Consider the following 13,068-nt stretch of genomic DNA (forward strand, 5'->3'; position numbering starts at 1 on the left):
GCAGTTACAGGTGCCACCCCCAGCTCTATGCTTTCCACATGATCTGGCCATGTGGTTCCCATAGTGGCTTTGACCCTTGCATGTCACCTAGATTTGCCGTGTTTTTGATTTGCGATGTTTCCATGCTATTCTGATAGAAGGATCATGGACTTTGGAGTCAGACAGCCTTAGTATTCATTTCCAAATTCTCCCCTTTTAGTTGTGTGACTTTAATCAAATTACATCCACAGAAAGTGTCACCTATGGTTGTATCAGGTCAAGGACATAGGGCATTTCTAGCCTTTCTCACCAATCTCTCTTTCCAGCTTATCTTTAAATGTTGCGATAACATGAGGCTTGTACCAACTCTTGTTTTCTTATTCTCTAAATTCTATTCAACAGCCATGATTTCAATTACCATCTTTACATGATGACTCCAAAATTTACATTTCCATCTCAGACCCTACTTTGAGCTCTTTAATTTGTCTATCTAACTACCTGTTGAACTTTTCATTTGGAGGTCAGAAGAGGCACCTTAATGTTGTCATAACTGAAGCTTGATTCATTACCTTCCCTGCCTTTTCTCCAAAACTTGTCTATGCCCAATGTTTTGAAATTAGAGACTGACAATACTATCCATTAAGTTGTGCTAACTTTGCTACCTTGGCTCCTTCACCGCTGATCTCCAATAAATTGTTCAATCCTGTTGATTTTATCTGAATATCTATTGAATCCTTCTGATTCTCTGTCTTCACTTATGCCAACCCAGAATGAGCTCCTATCATCTCCCTCATGATTTACTGCAATCATTCCTAAATGCTCTCTTGGATTCCATTCTTGCTACATTCAAATCTATTCTCCACAGAGGTCACAGTTCTCTTCTAAAAATGCAAATTAGCTAACCTCACTGCCTTGCTTAACTCCTTCAATGACTTTTCATTGTTGTTGAGGTAAAGACCAAAACCCTTAAAATCTTTATAAGGACCTTCATGTCTTAGTCCCTGCCTCCTGGAGTGCACTCTCTCTCTCTCTATTTTTAACTCCAGCTTTTTTGAGATATAATGACACATAACATTGTGTAAGTTTAAGGTGTACAGCGTGTCGATTTGACACACTTATATATTGTGAAATAATTCCCACTGTAGCATTAGCTAAACCCTCCATCATCCCACATAATTATTATTTCTTTTTTTGTGGCAAAAACATTTAAGACCTATTCTCTTAGCAACTTTCAATCTCATAATCCAGTATTGTTAATTGAAATTACCATACTGTACGTTGGATCCTGAAAACTCATTTATAACTAAAATTTTGAACCCTTGGAGCAACGTCTCCCCATTTCCCCCACTTCCCAGCCCTTGGTAACCACCATTCCAGTCTCTGTTTTGATAAGTTCCTGATAATTCTTTATGATCCATTGGACTATATTCTTCAAATTCCTTAAATGTGCTGTAAACTTTCCCATGCCTGATCTTTCACACGTGTTCATTTTTCTTGGATTTTCTTATTCTTCATTTAGTGAAGTGGATATCTTTCATGTTTTCTGACTGCCTAGCCCTTGTTGAATACACTTGCTACATTTGAGGAGTATCCAGTCTTAAGAGTTGTGTCTAGTCGAGGTAGAGGATGACATTCCCCAGGTTTCTTTGGAGCAAGGGCATGCACATGTGATCTAGTCTGCACCAATCAGACTGACTTGTGAGAATTTAATCTGAAAGTAAACAGCTGGAGGAAGGCAGAAGCTATCATGGTGGTGAGGATAGCAGCAGAGGCAACCAACTTTTGAGAATGACAGTGGTTATAAAGTAGTTGAGATGCTCGTGGCTGCAAGGAAGTTGGGTTTTGACAGCAACACTAACTATAGGACTTAGTGCCGATTGGGTCATTAGCAGATAAGGAAGTTTCTTCCACCCACCAGTTCTGTGGTGTGCTTTTGGGCACTGTTTCTGAAAGCTTCATTTGAGCCAAGTTTTCCAGCTTGACACGTTTTTTGCTTCATCAGTTAAGGTCAGCTTCTATTACTCACAAGTGAGAAAGAACCCTGGCTGGTAGCATTCAATAACTCCAACTAATCCTTGGGCTCTCAGCTCTAGTTCACTCCAGGAAACTGTTCCATTTTTCGGGTTCTCCCACCCTTGCTGACTAAGATAGATCTTCCACTAGATCAGGTTGTCAAGACTCAGTATGCTCATTCTATTTTTAGTTTTCTGAGAAACCTCTGTACTGTTTTCCACAGTGGCTGCACTAATTTACATTCCCACCAACAGTGTACAAGGGTTCCCTTTTCTCCATATTCTTGCTTCCATATGACCCAGCAATACCACTCCTGGGTATGTATCTGAAAAAACAAAACCAAACCACTAATTTGAAAAGATACATGCACCCCAGCATTCATGGCAGCATTATTTACAATTGTGAAAGTAGTGCCAAAGTATGGAAGCAACCTAAGTGTTCATCAACAGATGACTGGATAAAAATGTGGGGGGTGTGTGTGTATACACAATGAAATACGACTCAGCCAATAAAAAAGGATGAATTTTTGCCATTTGCAGCAATATGGATAGACTTGGAGGTCATTATGCTAAGTGGAATAAGACAGAGGAAGACAAATTTTGTATGATATCACTTCCATGTGGAATCTAAAAAAATACAATAAACTAGTGAAGATAAAAAAAAAGCAGCAGACTCAGATATAGAGAACTAGTGGTTACTCGTGGTGGGGGAGGGGCATCATAAAGGTGGGGAGTGGGAGGTACAAACTGTTGGGTGTAAGGTAGGCTACAAGGATGTATTGTACAACATGGGGAATAGAGCCAATAGTTTGTAATAACTGTACATGGAAAGTAACCTTTAAAAAGTATAGAAAATTTTAAAAAATGAAAGAAGAAACTTGTTGGAGTTGTAAGAAAAAAAAAAAAAACAAAAGACTCAGTATAGTGTCAAGGCTTGGCAGGCAGGCTCTGTTGGTATCCTGCCTGAGGTCCAGTTTCAGCCCTCCTACTGACTTGATATTTGAATTTTGCAAAGGTTACCTAACCTCTCCGTGCATCACTTCTCTTCTCTGTGAAATGGAGACAACGGTAGTATCCATCTAACTCACAGGTTTACTGTAAAGATTAAATGAATTAATGCATACATGAAACCCTTAAAGTGGTACCCAAGTGCTCAATAAATGTTAGCTAATATGCTGTTCTTTCCCACAGTTCCCATGTCTTTCCTTTCACAATGCTTTTCACAGATTGTAATTAAAGGCTCACCGGGCGGTAATTTGATTAAGATATGTCTTCCATATAGGCTGTTAAGCTCTTTAAAAAGAGAGGCTGCTTATTTTGCTCACACTTATAGTCCCAATTCCTAGCACAATATACATTTATTGAATCAGTGTAGGATGGATGTAGGATCCCAGAAACCTTAAATGATGCTGTTTCCAGCTCTGGGCACCCCAAGGCAGGGAGGCTTCAGCAACACTCGGTGTTCCTGGCAGCCTCACCCTAGGGTCCTTGTCTTTAGTAATTTATTTTTTGTGACCCAGGGCTGACCCTTTCCAACTGAGCACAAGCCCTGCCCCAGATGCTGCACTTTCCCTCGATGCCCTGATTTCGCTGGTTCTCAGCACTGAGCGCTTTGTGCTGACTCTACACACTCTGAAAGCTGTTTGGAGCCAGATGGGAGGAAGAGAAAAAACCGTTTTCATTCATTGTCCTTCCAGACTCTGAGAGAAATGACAAGAACAGCAGTACCAACAAGCATTGTGTATTGAGTGTTTACTACAAACTAGGCATTATTCAGAGAGCTTTATATGCATTAATTTATTAATATCCACCACAATCCTAGGAAGAAGATGCTATTACCCTCATTTTACAGAAGGTGAAAGTAAGTCTTGAAAGGAAGGACAGGAAGGAAGGAAGGGAGAAAAGGAGAGGATGGGGCAAGGAAGGAAACTTTTCTGGTAGAAGACAGCTTTATCTGCTGAGAACTTTGATTCTTATAAGAGCTTACCCACTGGAGCAGAAGTAACCATAAAAGTAATATTGATGGAGAAATTATAGAAGATGACACTGAATGTGTACCTATCCTCCAGTCAGCTTTATAATTAAATAAAAATATGATTTTATGTGATACCTTTCCTCTGCTTCCTATTTACAGCTTCCACCCCTCCCCCCAATCTAATGCAAGGAACAGGAATGATGCAGATAATTAAATCTTTACAGCTTGTTTCTGGTTAATTGTCATTTTCCTATAAAATATTTGTACATTAGCGTCTGTTTTGCAAAAACTCTCGTTTCAGAGAGTCATAGTTCTTGCTCCTAGGAGTTCCCATGTGCGGGGGGGCCTCATGCTTTGGGATTATTTGGGCATTTTCACAGATGCTGTCCAGCCACTGATATTCACCTGGAGTTGTTAGGGGTAGAGGCTTATTGTGCATTTTCTATGTTTAGATCTTCCTGATGTTGTTTTATTTTATTTTTTTTAAAGAAAGGGGAAACAGCCGGTTTGCCAGTTCTCTCTCAGGAACTGCTATACCGTTAAAGCTGTCCTCCAGTTGTAGCGCTTTTGTGCACTCACAGCAAACTCAGAGAGACACATTTTCTAAGTTAGCGTGCAGGGCAGTTGCCAGAAAATCTGCTTCAAACCGTGTCCCGGGAAGGTTTTCTCTCTCCAGCTTTGCAGGCCTTGAGAGAGATTCTCACAAACGCTCAGCAAATCCAGGTGGGTGGTTTGGGACTTGGAGCCCAGGTGGCACCCACCCCAAAGAGTCTGGTGCGTCTGTTTCCTGAGGCTGCTGAAACAAATTACTGCAAACTTGGTGGCTTAAACAGCAGAAATGTGCTCTCTCAGAGGTCTGGAGGCCAGAAGTCTGAAATGAAGGTTTATCCGTAGGATGGGTTCCTTCTGGAGGCTCTGGGGGAGACTCTGTTCCACGCCTCTCTTCCAGCTTCTGGGGGCTGCCTTGGCATTCCTCGGCTTGTAGGTAGATCTCTCCAATCTCTACGGCTGTCTTCACATTGCCTGCTTCCCTGTATATCTTCTCCCCTTCTCTTATCTTCTAAGGACACTTGTCCTTGGATTTAGGACTCACCATCATGCAGGATGATCTCATCTTGAGTTCCTTCCCTTCCATTTGCAAGTCCTTTTTCCCAATAAGGACACATTCACGGGGTTTGGATGGGCACATCTTTTGGGGGAGCCTCCAGTCAAGCCATTACACGTGGTGAACTGAGAGATTTCTCATGATCCACTGGGATAAGGCTAGGCTTCGACTAAGCAGTGGGATGAAAGAGCGTCCTGACACTCCTAAGCGTGCACCATCGCCCCCTAGTCTCTTGCGGTCCTCCATGTCTGAAAGGTGCTGTGACTTGGCCTGCACGTAACTGTGTCTCTGCAGAGAGCGCCTCCCGCTATGACTGTTGACGAGAAGGGCTGATGGTGATTTTGTAACACTTATAAGCCTCTCGAAGGATGCCTCTGGGGTTCAAAAAAATCGTAGTTGATCATCAGAGCTCATCCTAGGCTTACCAGTCTCAAACTCGACTAAGTATAGAAGTCACTTGGGGAGTTCATTAAAAACAGAAATTAAAAAAAAAAAGCACAGAAATTCTCAGTTCTCAACCTGTATTAGTTTGCTAAGGGCTGCTGTAACAAAATGCCATAGCCTGGGTGGCTTGAAAACCAGAAAGGTAGTTTCTCACAGTTCTGGAGGCTGGAAGTCCAAGATCGAGGTATCATCAGGTTTGACTTCTCGTGAGGTCTCTCTCCGGCTTTCGAATAAGCACTTTCTCTCCATGTCCTCACTGGTTTTTCCTCTGTGCCCAGGCACCCATGCACCCCGGTGACTCTCTTCTTATGAAGATGCCAGTCATATTGGGTAAGGGCCCACCTTAATGACCTCATTTTAACTTAATCACCTCTCTAAAGACTTTATGACCAAATAAAGTCCTGTACTAGGGGTTGGGGTTTCAACATGTGGATTTAAGAGGGACAGAATTTAGCCCATAATACAACAAAAGAGATTCTGACTTCAGTAGGTTTGGGGTGAGGCTGACAAACTTTTTTTAAGCTATGCCCCAGGATCTAACTGGTTTAGGTGGTCAGAGTCAGTTCCCTGGTGGATTGGTAATCATTTTGACATTTGCTTTGGCTCCATGTCTCTATATGCGCTTTCTTTTTTTCTTACATCACATATGCAGCAACAAATTAATGCCAATAGAAGATACTCCATGAACTTTGTGAACACTCCCCAACTCTGGTGTCTGTCTGAGATCTGTCCCCATTCTATTTCAACGACCTTGAGTCTGAGGTTGTTTGGCATCCTGTCTTTTGGGCTTGTTATGACATTAACTTAGCCACATAGTACTTAAGGTTTTGACTCAGACCCACTCTACTAGTTTTTTCCACACCCGGGAAAGGATTTGCTGCTCGAAACGTAAATCTCAGGATGCACCTGCTCAACTCACATCACACGGGTTTGAGAGCTTGGGCACCAGAAACTCAATGCTTTAGGGGGGTCTTAGAACTGCTTCTCAGTACTTAGGAAGGCAGGAATCCAGGCAATGACTTGGAGATGTCACCCTGGAGAAAAGAAAGGATTCTGTCAACGGATGGAAACAGCCCTGTCTTCAGATTTACAGTCTGTATCTCTCTCTTCGTCCTTACATTCACCTTTCTCAGGCTGAATCCTGTCCTTGTGACTCCCTTTTCCCTTTTACACTGTCACACATGTTCGTTAAACCCAATTTCTACTTTATCAAAATGTTTGGGGTCGGGGAGAGGGCACGTCAAAGTTTATTGTTACTTCGGCTTCTGCATTCTCCTACGGGGTGGCCAGAGGCAAGGAACAGAAACCCACCGTAGGCTAGGTGTCGTGCTGGGATCCACGCTCTCTTGTTTCCTTTTTACATCAGTCCTAGGGGTAAATATCAGTGTCTCCACTGCACTCCTGAGAAATGAGAGACCCCTTCAGCTAGTGACTGCTGGACCTGGGATTCAGACCCAAGCTTGTAGAGGTTTCTTTTTCAAAAGATATTCCAAGTTTGTCTCTATGATTGAAACACAATGCACATGGTTATTTTATAATCTGTCTGACAATTCTAATAATTGAGATCATTCTGGGTTTGTTTCTTATTGTCTGTTGATTCTGGTGATTTTTTTTAAGGTATTGTTTCCCCATGTCTGTATGGTTATATTTAATTGTATGCTGATGGTTATACTTTAAAATATTTGTAATAATAATTTGAGGTTTAGACTATAGATGTCTCCCTTTAGAAAGAATTTGAATGTGTATCTTCCCAAAACTTGGGTACTGTTAGTCTGGGATCACTGCAATCCAAGATCAAGACTTGACAGTTTCTGAACCACCAGGTGACTTGAGACTTTCCAGTGACCCGTATGCTTCTGCCTCACCCTTACTCCTAAGGCTTAGTCTTTTGGGATTTTAGTTTTCTGAGTGTGGGGTCTCATACTAGATTTCTTTGGCACTGATTCTCATCCCAGAAAACAGAAAACAGTTTCTGATTTCCTAAGACTGGAAAATTGCATCAGGCAAAAGCAGCTTCCAAGCCCACCAATCTCAGTTCCCACTTCCTGACTTGGCCTGGTCATTCCTGATGAAATCGTCAGCTTTCCATTGTTTTGAAGATTTGTTTAATAAATTTTAGTCAGCGTATTTACTTATTTTCATTACTTGATTGAATCGTGTAGTCTACCATTACCTGAACACAGAAATCTAGGGGCCTACAATTTTTCTTCTCATCCATTCTTGGGGCTTTATCTCTCTCTCTCTCTTTTGTGAGGTTGCTGCCTTTTACACTGTCCTGGACCTTTCCACTGGTTCTCGTCCTGGCAGCTTGGGTCTACAGATTCGTGGTTTGTTTCATAGCTTCATAGTGGTGTCACATTCATGGATATCATATATAAATCCTAAGCGATCTTGAAGACAAAAATTATCTTTGAGGCCTCAGCTGGCCCTTCCGTGAAACAGTCTTCCCCCCACCACCCCCCCCCCCCGCCCCGTGGTGGGAAAGCTGTGGGCTCGTGTGTGTGACGTGCTCAACTGCAGACCAGCAGGCAGAGCGAGATGTGGTGAAGGTCACAGCCGGACCCCGTCACAGCAAAGGCTTGGAAGAGGCAGGAACAGGCGCCCTGAGTTGGGGTGACTGTGGGGGTGATGGGGAGGATGAGAGCCCTGCCCGGTTCCCTCCCACTGCGGACGGGAGGTTGTGTCTGCTGCTCGGGGAAACGTCCAGCGTCTCCAGGCACGGCTTAAGCCATGTTGTCCATACATGTAGCTGCTTCCAGCCTGTGTTATACAATAGAATATTTTTCTAGCTGAAAAAAAAAAAAAAGATGACCTCTGTTTATAAACTGTGGGGAAATACATCCCATTGATGCTTAGTGCCCGCTTTCTAGGCCTTTGTGACATGATAGACACAGGCATGATCACAGCACCCGGTAAGTCAGCGAATTGAGGAGGATCTGCCCAATACCATGAAATAAGGAGCTTCTAAAATGTGTGTGTTCAGATCTGTGTGAGTAGCAAAGAGTTCGGTTTTGCCCAAAGAGTGGATTGGCCTTTGCCCTTAGCTTCTGGGAGAAACAAAATCTAGTCTCACCTGACGGGATGTCCTTGTTTAGGGAGAGTGCTGGTCACGGTAGGAAGACCAATCACGTGACTCAGCAGGGGGCTTTGGGGCACACGCAGTCAAACGACTCGGGGACTGAGACGTCCACATGGGCAATCAATCCATCACGCCCATGTAACAGAGTCCGCATGAAAACACCGGGCACCGAAGCTCAGGGGACCTCCTCTGGCCGGCAGTACTCTGTGTGTGTTGTCACATGTCAACACCAGGAGGACAACGTGTCCTGACTCCGAGGGAAAACGACAATGAAAACTTCGTGTTTGGAGCCCATCAGTTTCGGACCTCGGTGCTCGGTGCCTCCTCCTCTGGCTCATGTTAACACGTATCCTTTGCGGTAATAAACCACACCTGTGACTACAAGAGGTCTCTGGAAGTTCTGAGAGTTCTTCTAGCAAACTCTTGAAACTGAGCATGGTTTTGGGAGCTCCTTGAACTTGAAGTTGGTGTCAGCAGTGAGAGCAGTGTGGGGAAGGACTGTTGCCTCAACCTTTTCAGTTTGGTCAACAATGGGCAGTGAGTGTGTGTGTGCGCGCCTAAGTGTGTGTGCAAGCGTGTGTGTCTGCATGTGTGTATCGTACAACACTGGCATGGAGTTCTTATAATGAGAACAGCTGAAGGCTATGACATATTAACAAGTCTTAGATGCTTTTTCCCTTGCATCTTTGTATCCATGATCTGTGATGGTGAGCATCTTTCCTACTGGCCTTTTAGTCCAAAACCAAACTCTGCCTCCCGGACGGGTGTCATAGTCACCCCCCGTGTGCTTTGTACCCATCTGCAGTTCCTGTCAGTCTGGGTTTACTTTGCCTGCAATGCTGCTTAAAGAAAGAGCGTGAATTCACAGAAACGTTTTTTCCTTACTAAGATGTGGGACCTCATAAATCACAGTGGCAAGACATGTGATGATGGCCTCTTTCTGTTCCTGAGGAAGATTGGAACAGGAGAAGCGTGCAGGTTCCAGTACGGTTTTGTAATTTGTCCCAGTGGTGGCACCATGATAAGGATTCCAGCAGGCTAGCTCCTCAGCCCGAACTAGGTAATTCTCCACTTGAATGTTCCTGCAGTGGAAATGCAGAGACATCCACCAGGGTCACTCGGGCCGTTTAGTCCCTGCTGCGGAACTCCTGGCAGATAACAATGAAATTGTCAAGATTTCCTTTTTGCTCCCTTCCAGGTGGGCAGGGCATTGTTTTTATCTCCTGGTTTAGCACATGAATCAGTCCTTTTGTACGTGATCAGTGGGACTGTGCATGTTTTCAGAACCTGTCTAGTTTCTGAAACGGTTTATACCTGGCAGCCTGGCTTGTTGAGCAGTAGTTCTGCAAATGAGAAAGAAGATTATGCAGATTTTCGCACATCCCCACATTGAATTATAAGGCAGTCAAAAAAGATTGCTATTTTTCTGGCCTGGTATTTGGTTTTGGTCATTTTCATTTTTAGATATATGCCAGCCAGAAATTAAATTTAAGAAGATTATTTTAAAAGATTGGCATTTTGCAGATTGTGGTGGACAGAGAGGGGAGGAGACACACGAGGCAAGGTGGGCAAGTGGGAGGAGAAGGAATAGTAAACGTGTTAATTCCTGTAAAGCCTGATGTGCTTCAGTGGCATATATTTCATTTTCCAACAATGCTTTACTTAAAAAGAATCAATCCAGTTGGGTTTAATTCCTGCCTTGAGGCCATGCACAGGGCGTTTTCTAAGTAAAGCACTTTGCATGCCTCCATGCACGAAGGCAGAGGGGTTATGCAGCAATTAACCTGTGGGAAAACTTTTGTCAATAGTAAATCCATAGTAAAAAAAATTCCATTTGTCTATGGAATATTCCTGGAAAAAAATTCCTCTCATCTATGGACTGTTCCTAGTAAAAGAAATGCATTTGTCAATGGAATATCCGTACTGAAAGAATTCCATTTGTCTATGGAATATTCCTGGTAATTGAAATGCATTTGTCTATGGAATATCCGTAGTAAAAAAAATCCTAAGAAGATTTGGAGATCAACACGTGTAATAGTATATGGGTACAGTACTTTTGAGAGACCTGAAAAATACGGATTTATAACGAAAAACATTAAAAGGTGGATCTTGCTTTGCTGAAGCTAGAAGAGTCATTTGGGTTGAAAGCAATCCCCAGTAAGATTAAAATTTGATTTATTATATACATGTTCATTTTCACCTAAATTATTTAGGAATATGTCTATTTTATAAAGAAAACCTGCCTTTTAATTTGATTTCTGTACCATAAGACAGATATTAGTGCATCCCATAGATAACGTTTACTTGTTTCGGTTTTAAAAATGAAAGTGCCCAACGCAAAGATTCACAGAAGCTGAGTTTTGCCAAACCTAAAACTAATTAAAAAATCAGCTCAATTAGTGTAAAACTACTCAGAGAATTCTCCATAATTTGGTGTCTTAATATGGAGTCCATGGGCTCTGGGGCATCCATAGATGAAATTATATAGAATACCGTGTTTGTGCATATCTGCATTTGGTAGGGAGGTGGCCTAGTGCCTTGGCCCTTAGGGCTTAACCACCACTCTGAGTTTAGATGTGGGGCACAGAGGACGCCGTAGCGTTTCCATGCTTACTTAGGCTAGGATAAAGGCACAGCCAGGACCAGCTGCTGATCCGTTTCCTTCTGAAGGTTCTATTTCCAGAATTATAAGATATACCTCAATTCTATCACAAGGACACAAGGTAAGTACTGGGGCTTCCTCGGCTGTGTTATTATCACTTTTTTCCAGTTTATTAATGGGCTTTCTGAATCATCTTGAAGTTGTATTTAGAAGCTGGGTAGTGTTTTTACAGAGCACAATTCTAGGGCACTAGGGAGAAGCTCTGTGTGTGTGTGTTTCTTTGTGTCTGAAAAATAGTAGGTGTTGAAAAGATGTGTATTGAGTACATGAATGAATGGACAAAATGAATGTCAGGAAGAGTGAATAGCCAAATATTTATAATTATGTAATTTAACTTCTTTTTTAGTGTCATAATTTATTTATTCATTTATTTACAATTTTAATAAAAATTAATTGAGTGCCTATTATATACTTGGACCTTGGCTGAAAATCAGAGATTAAAGAGCTCCCTGATCTAATGAAGGGGGGCTGACAAATAAAAAGGCATGCAATTTAACTTCTTGAATGAAGCCCCTTCTTGGTTAAAATAGGAAATTGGAAAAGGGGATCGAGACAAGGCTTTTTCTGTTCCCACTGTGATCTTCTGCAGGAGAAAGATACCCACCTGGGTATCTGTCTGGGTTTTCATAAAACCTTTGGGGAAATGGTAATTTTTTGTTTTTTTAATTTTAGCTATCCAACTTGATAAAGTCAATCTTCAAATATATTGTGCCTGGTCACTTCTGGATAACTTTGAGTGGACCCACGGGTACAGCAGCCGGTTTGGTTTCTTCCACGTTGATTTCGAAGATCCAGCAAGACCCCGAGTCCCTTACGCGTCAGCCAAGGAGTACGCTAAGATCATCCGAAACAATGGCCTGGAGGGACCTCTGTAGAAACGATGGCCAGGCAATTTCACCTGGAGAAGGGGCCCTCTGCCCTTGGAAAGGAAATCTGCTTCGGTGATCCCTCAGAGACCCACAAATTGCCTTGGTAATCAATAGGTCCTACCAGCTGATCCGTGATCACGAAGTCTGAATATGTAATGCCTGGGGATGTATTTAATGATGGCTTTTACTCTATTTGTATTTGATCAATGAGGCTTTAAAAAAAAATAGAATAGGAAAACCGCTGCAATTGATTCTTATGTTAACAAATCAGTTGGACTTGGAAACTTCAATTTAAATCCTTAGAATTTTTCTAGAAAAAAATAATGCAGAATTGACAAACACAGTGAGCTCGTGATTTGCACCTCTTAACAGCAGACCACTTATTTTAAGAATACTTGTTTATGAGCCTATTGTTTTCTGTTTGCATAAGCTATTGTTTGCTTTTATAGGTCCATTGTCATGTGGTCCATGACTTTCTATTACGTAACCTAGTGTAAAAATCAAAATGAAAAGTTAGTCACATTATATCATTATGCATTCTGTTCACCAAAGAATTAACTGATAACCTGCTTAATAAAATGGATCGGTTGATATATTTGGCACATATTTTACCTATGCATGAACAAGTACGTCTTTCTTTTGCCTGACAAACTTTTGGAAAATAATAAATTAATGAAACGAACCAGGATGTGAATGGTTAAAAAAAAAGAGTATTTGAGTGTTGATGTTTAACAGAAATTGGATTCCAACTCTATAGTGACACCAAATTAAAAGCAAAAGAATGAGCAGGGCATGGGCTCGACTTTTGGATATTTTTGAAAATGAAGAATCCATCAGAACATTGATGACAGCCAGAAAATAAATATATGAGTTAAGTGACTTACATGAGTGTAAGCAGAGGAGGGGAGGATTTCCTGCCTTGGTGGTTGAAATGTCTGAGATG

General features: G+C 42.0%; 1 protein-coding gene across 1 annotated transcript in view; it reads left to right on the forward strand.

The window, feature by feature from the left end:
* Positions 1–12,860, forward strand: part of LOC130849661 (cytosolic beta-glucosidase) — a 113,867-nt gene extending 101,007 nt beyond the window's left edge. Inside the window, exon 5 of the mRNA XM_057728735.1 lies at positions 11,929–12,860. Coding sequence (XP_057584718.1) covers positions 11,929–12,131 — 203 coding nt within the window. The 3' untranslated portion in view covers positions 12,132–12,860. The remainder of the gene's footprint in view (positions 1–11,928) is intronic.
* The last annotated feature ends 208 nt before the right edge of the window (positions 12,861–13,068 follow it).

Source organism: Hippopotamus amphibius, chromosome 3, assembly GCF_030028045.1.
Source record: "Hippopotamus amphibius kiboko isolate mHipAmp2 chromosome 3, mHipAmp2.hap2, whole genome shotgun sequence".
NCBI lineage: Eukaryota > Metazoa > Chordata > Mammalia > Artiodactyla > Hippopotamidae > Hippopotamus > Hippopotamus amphibius.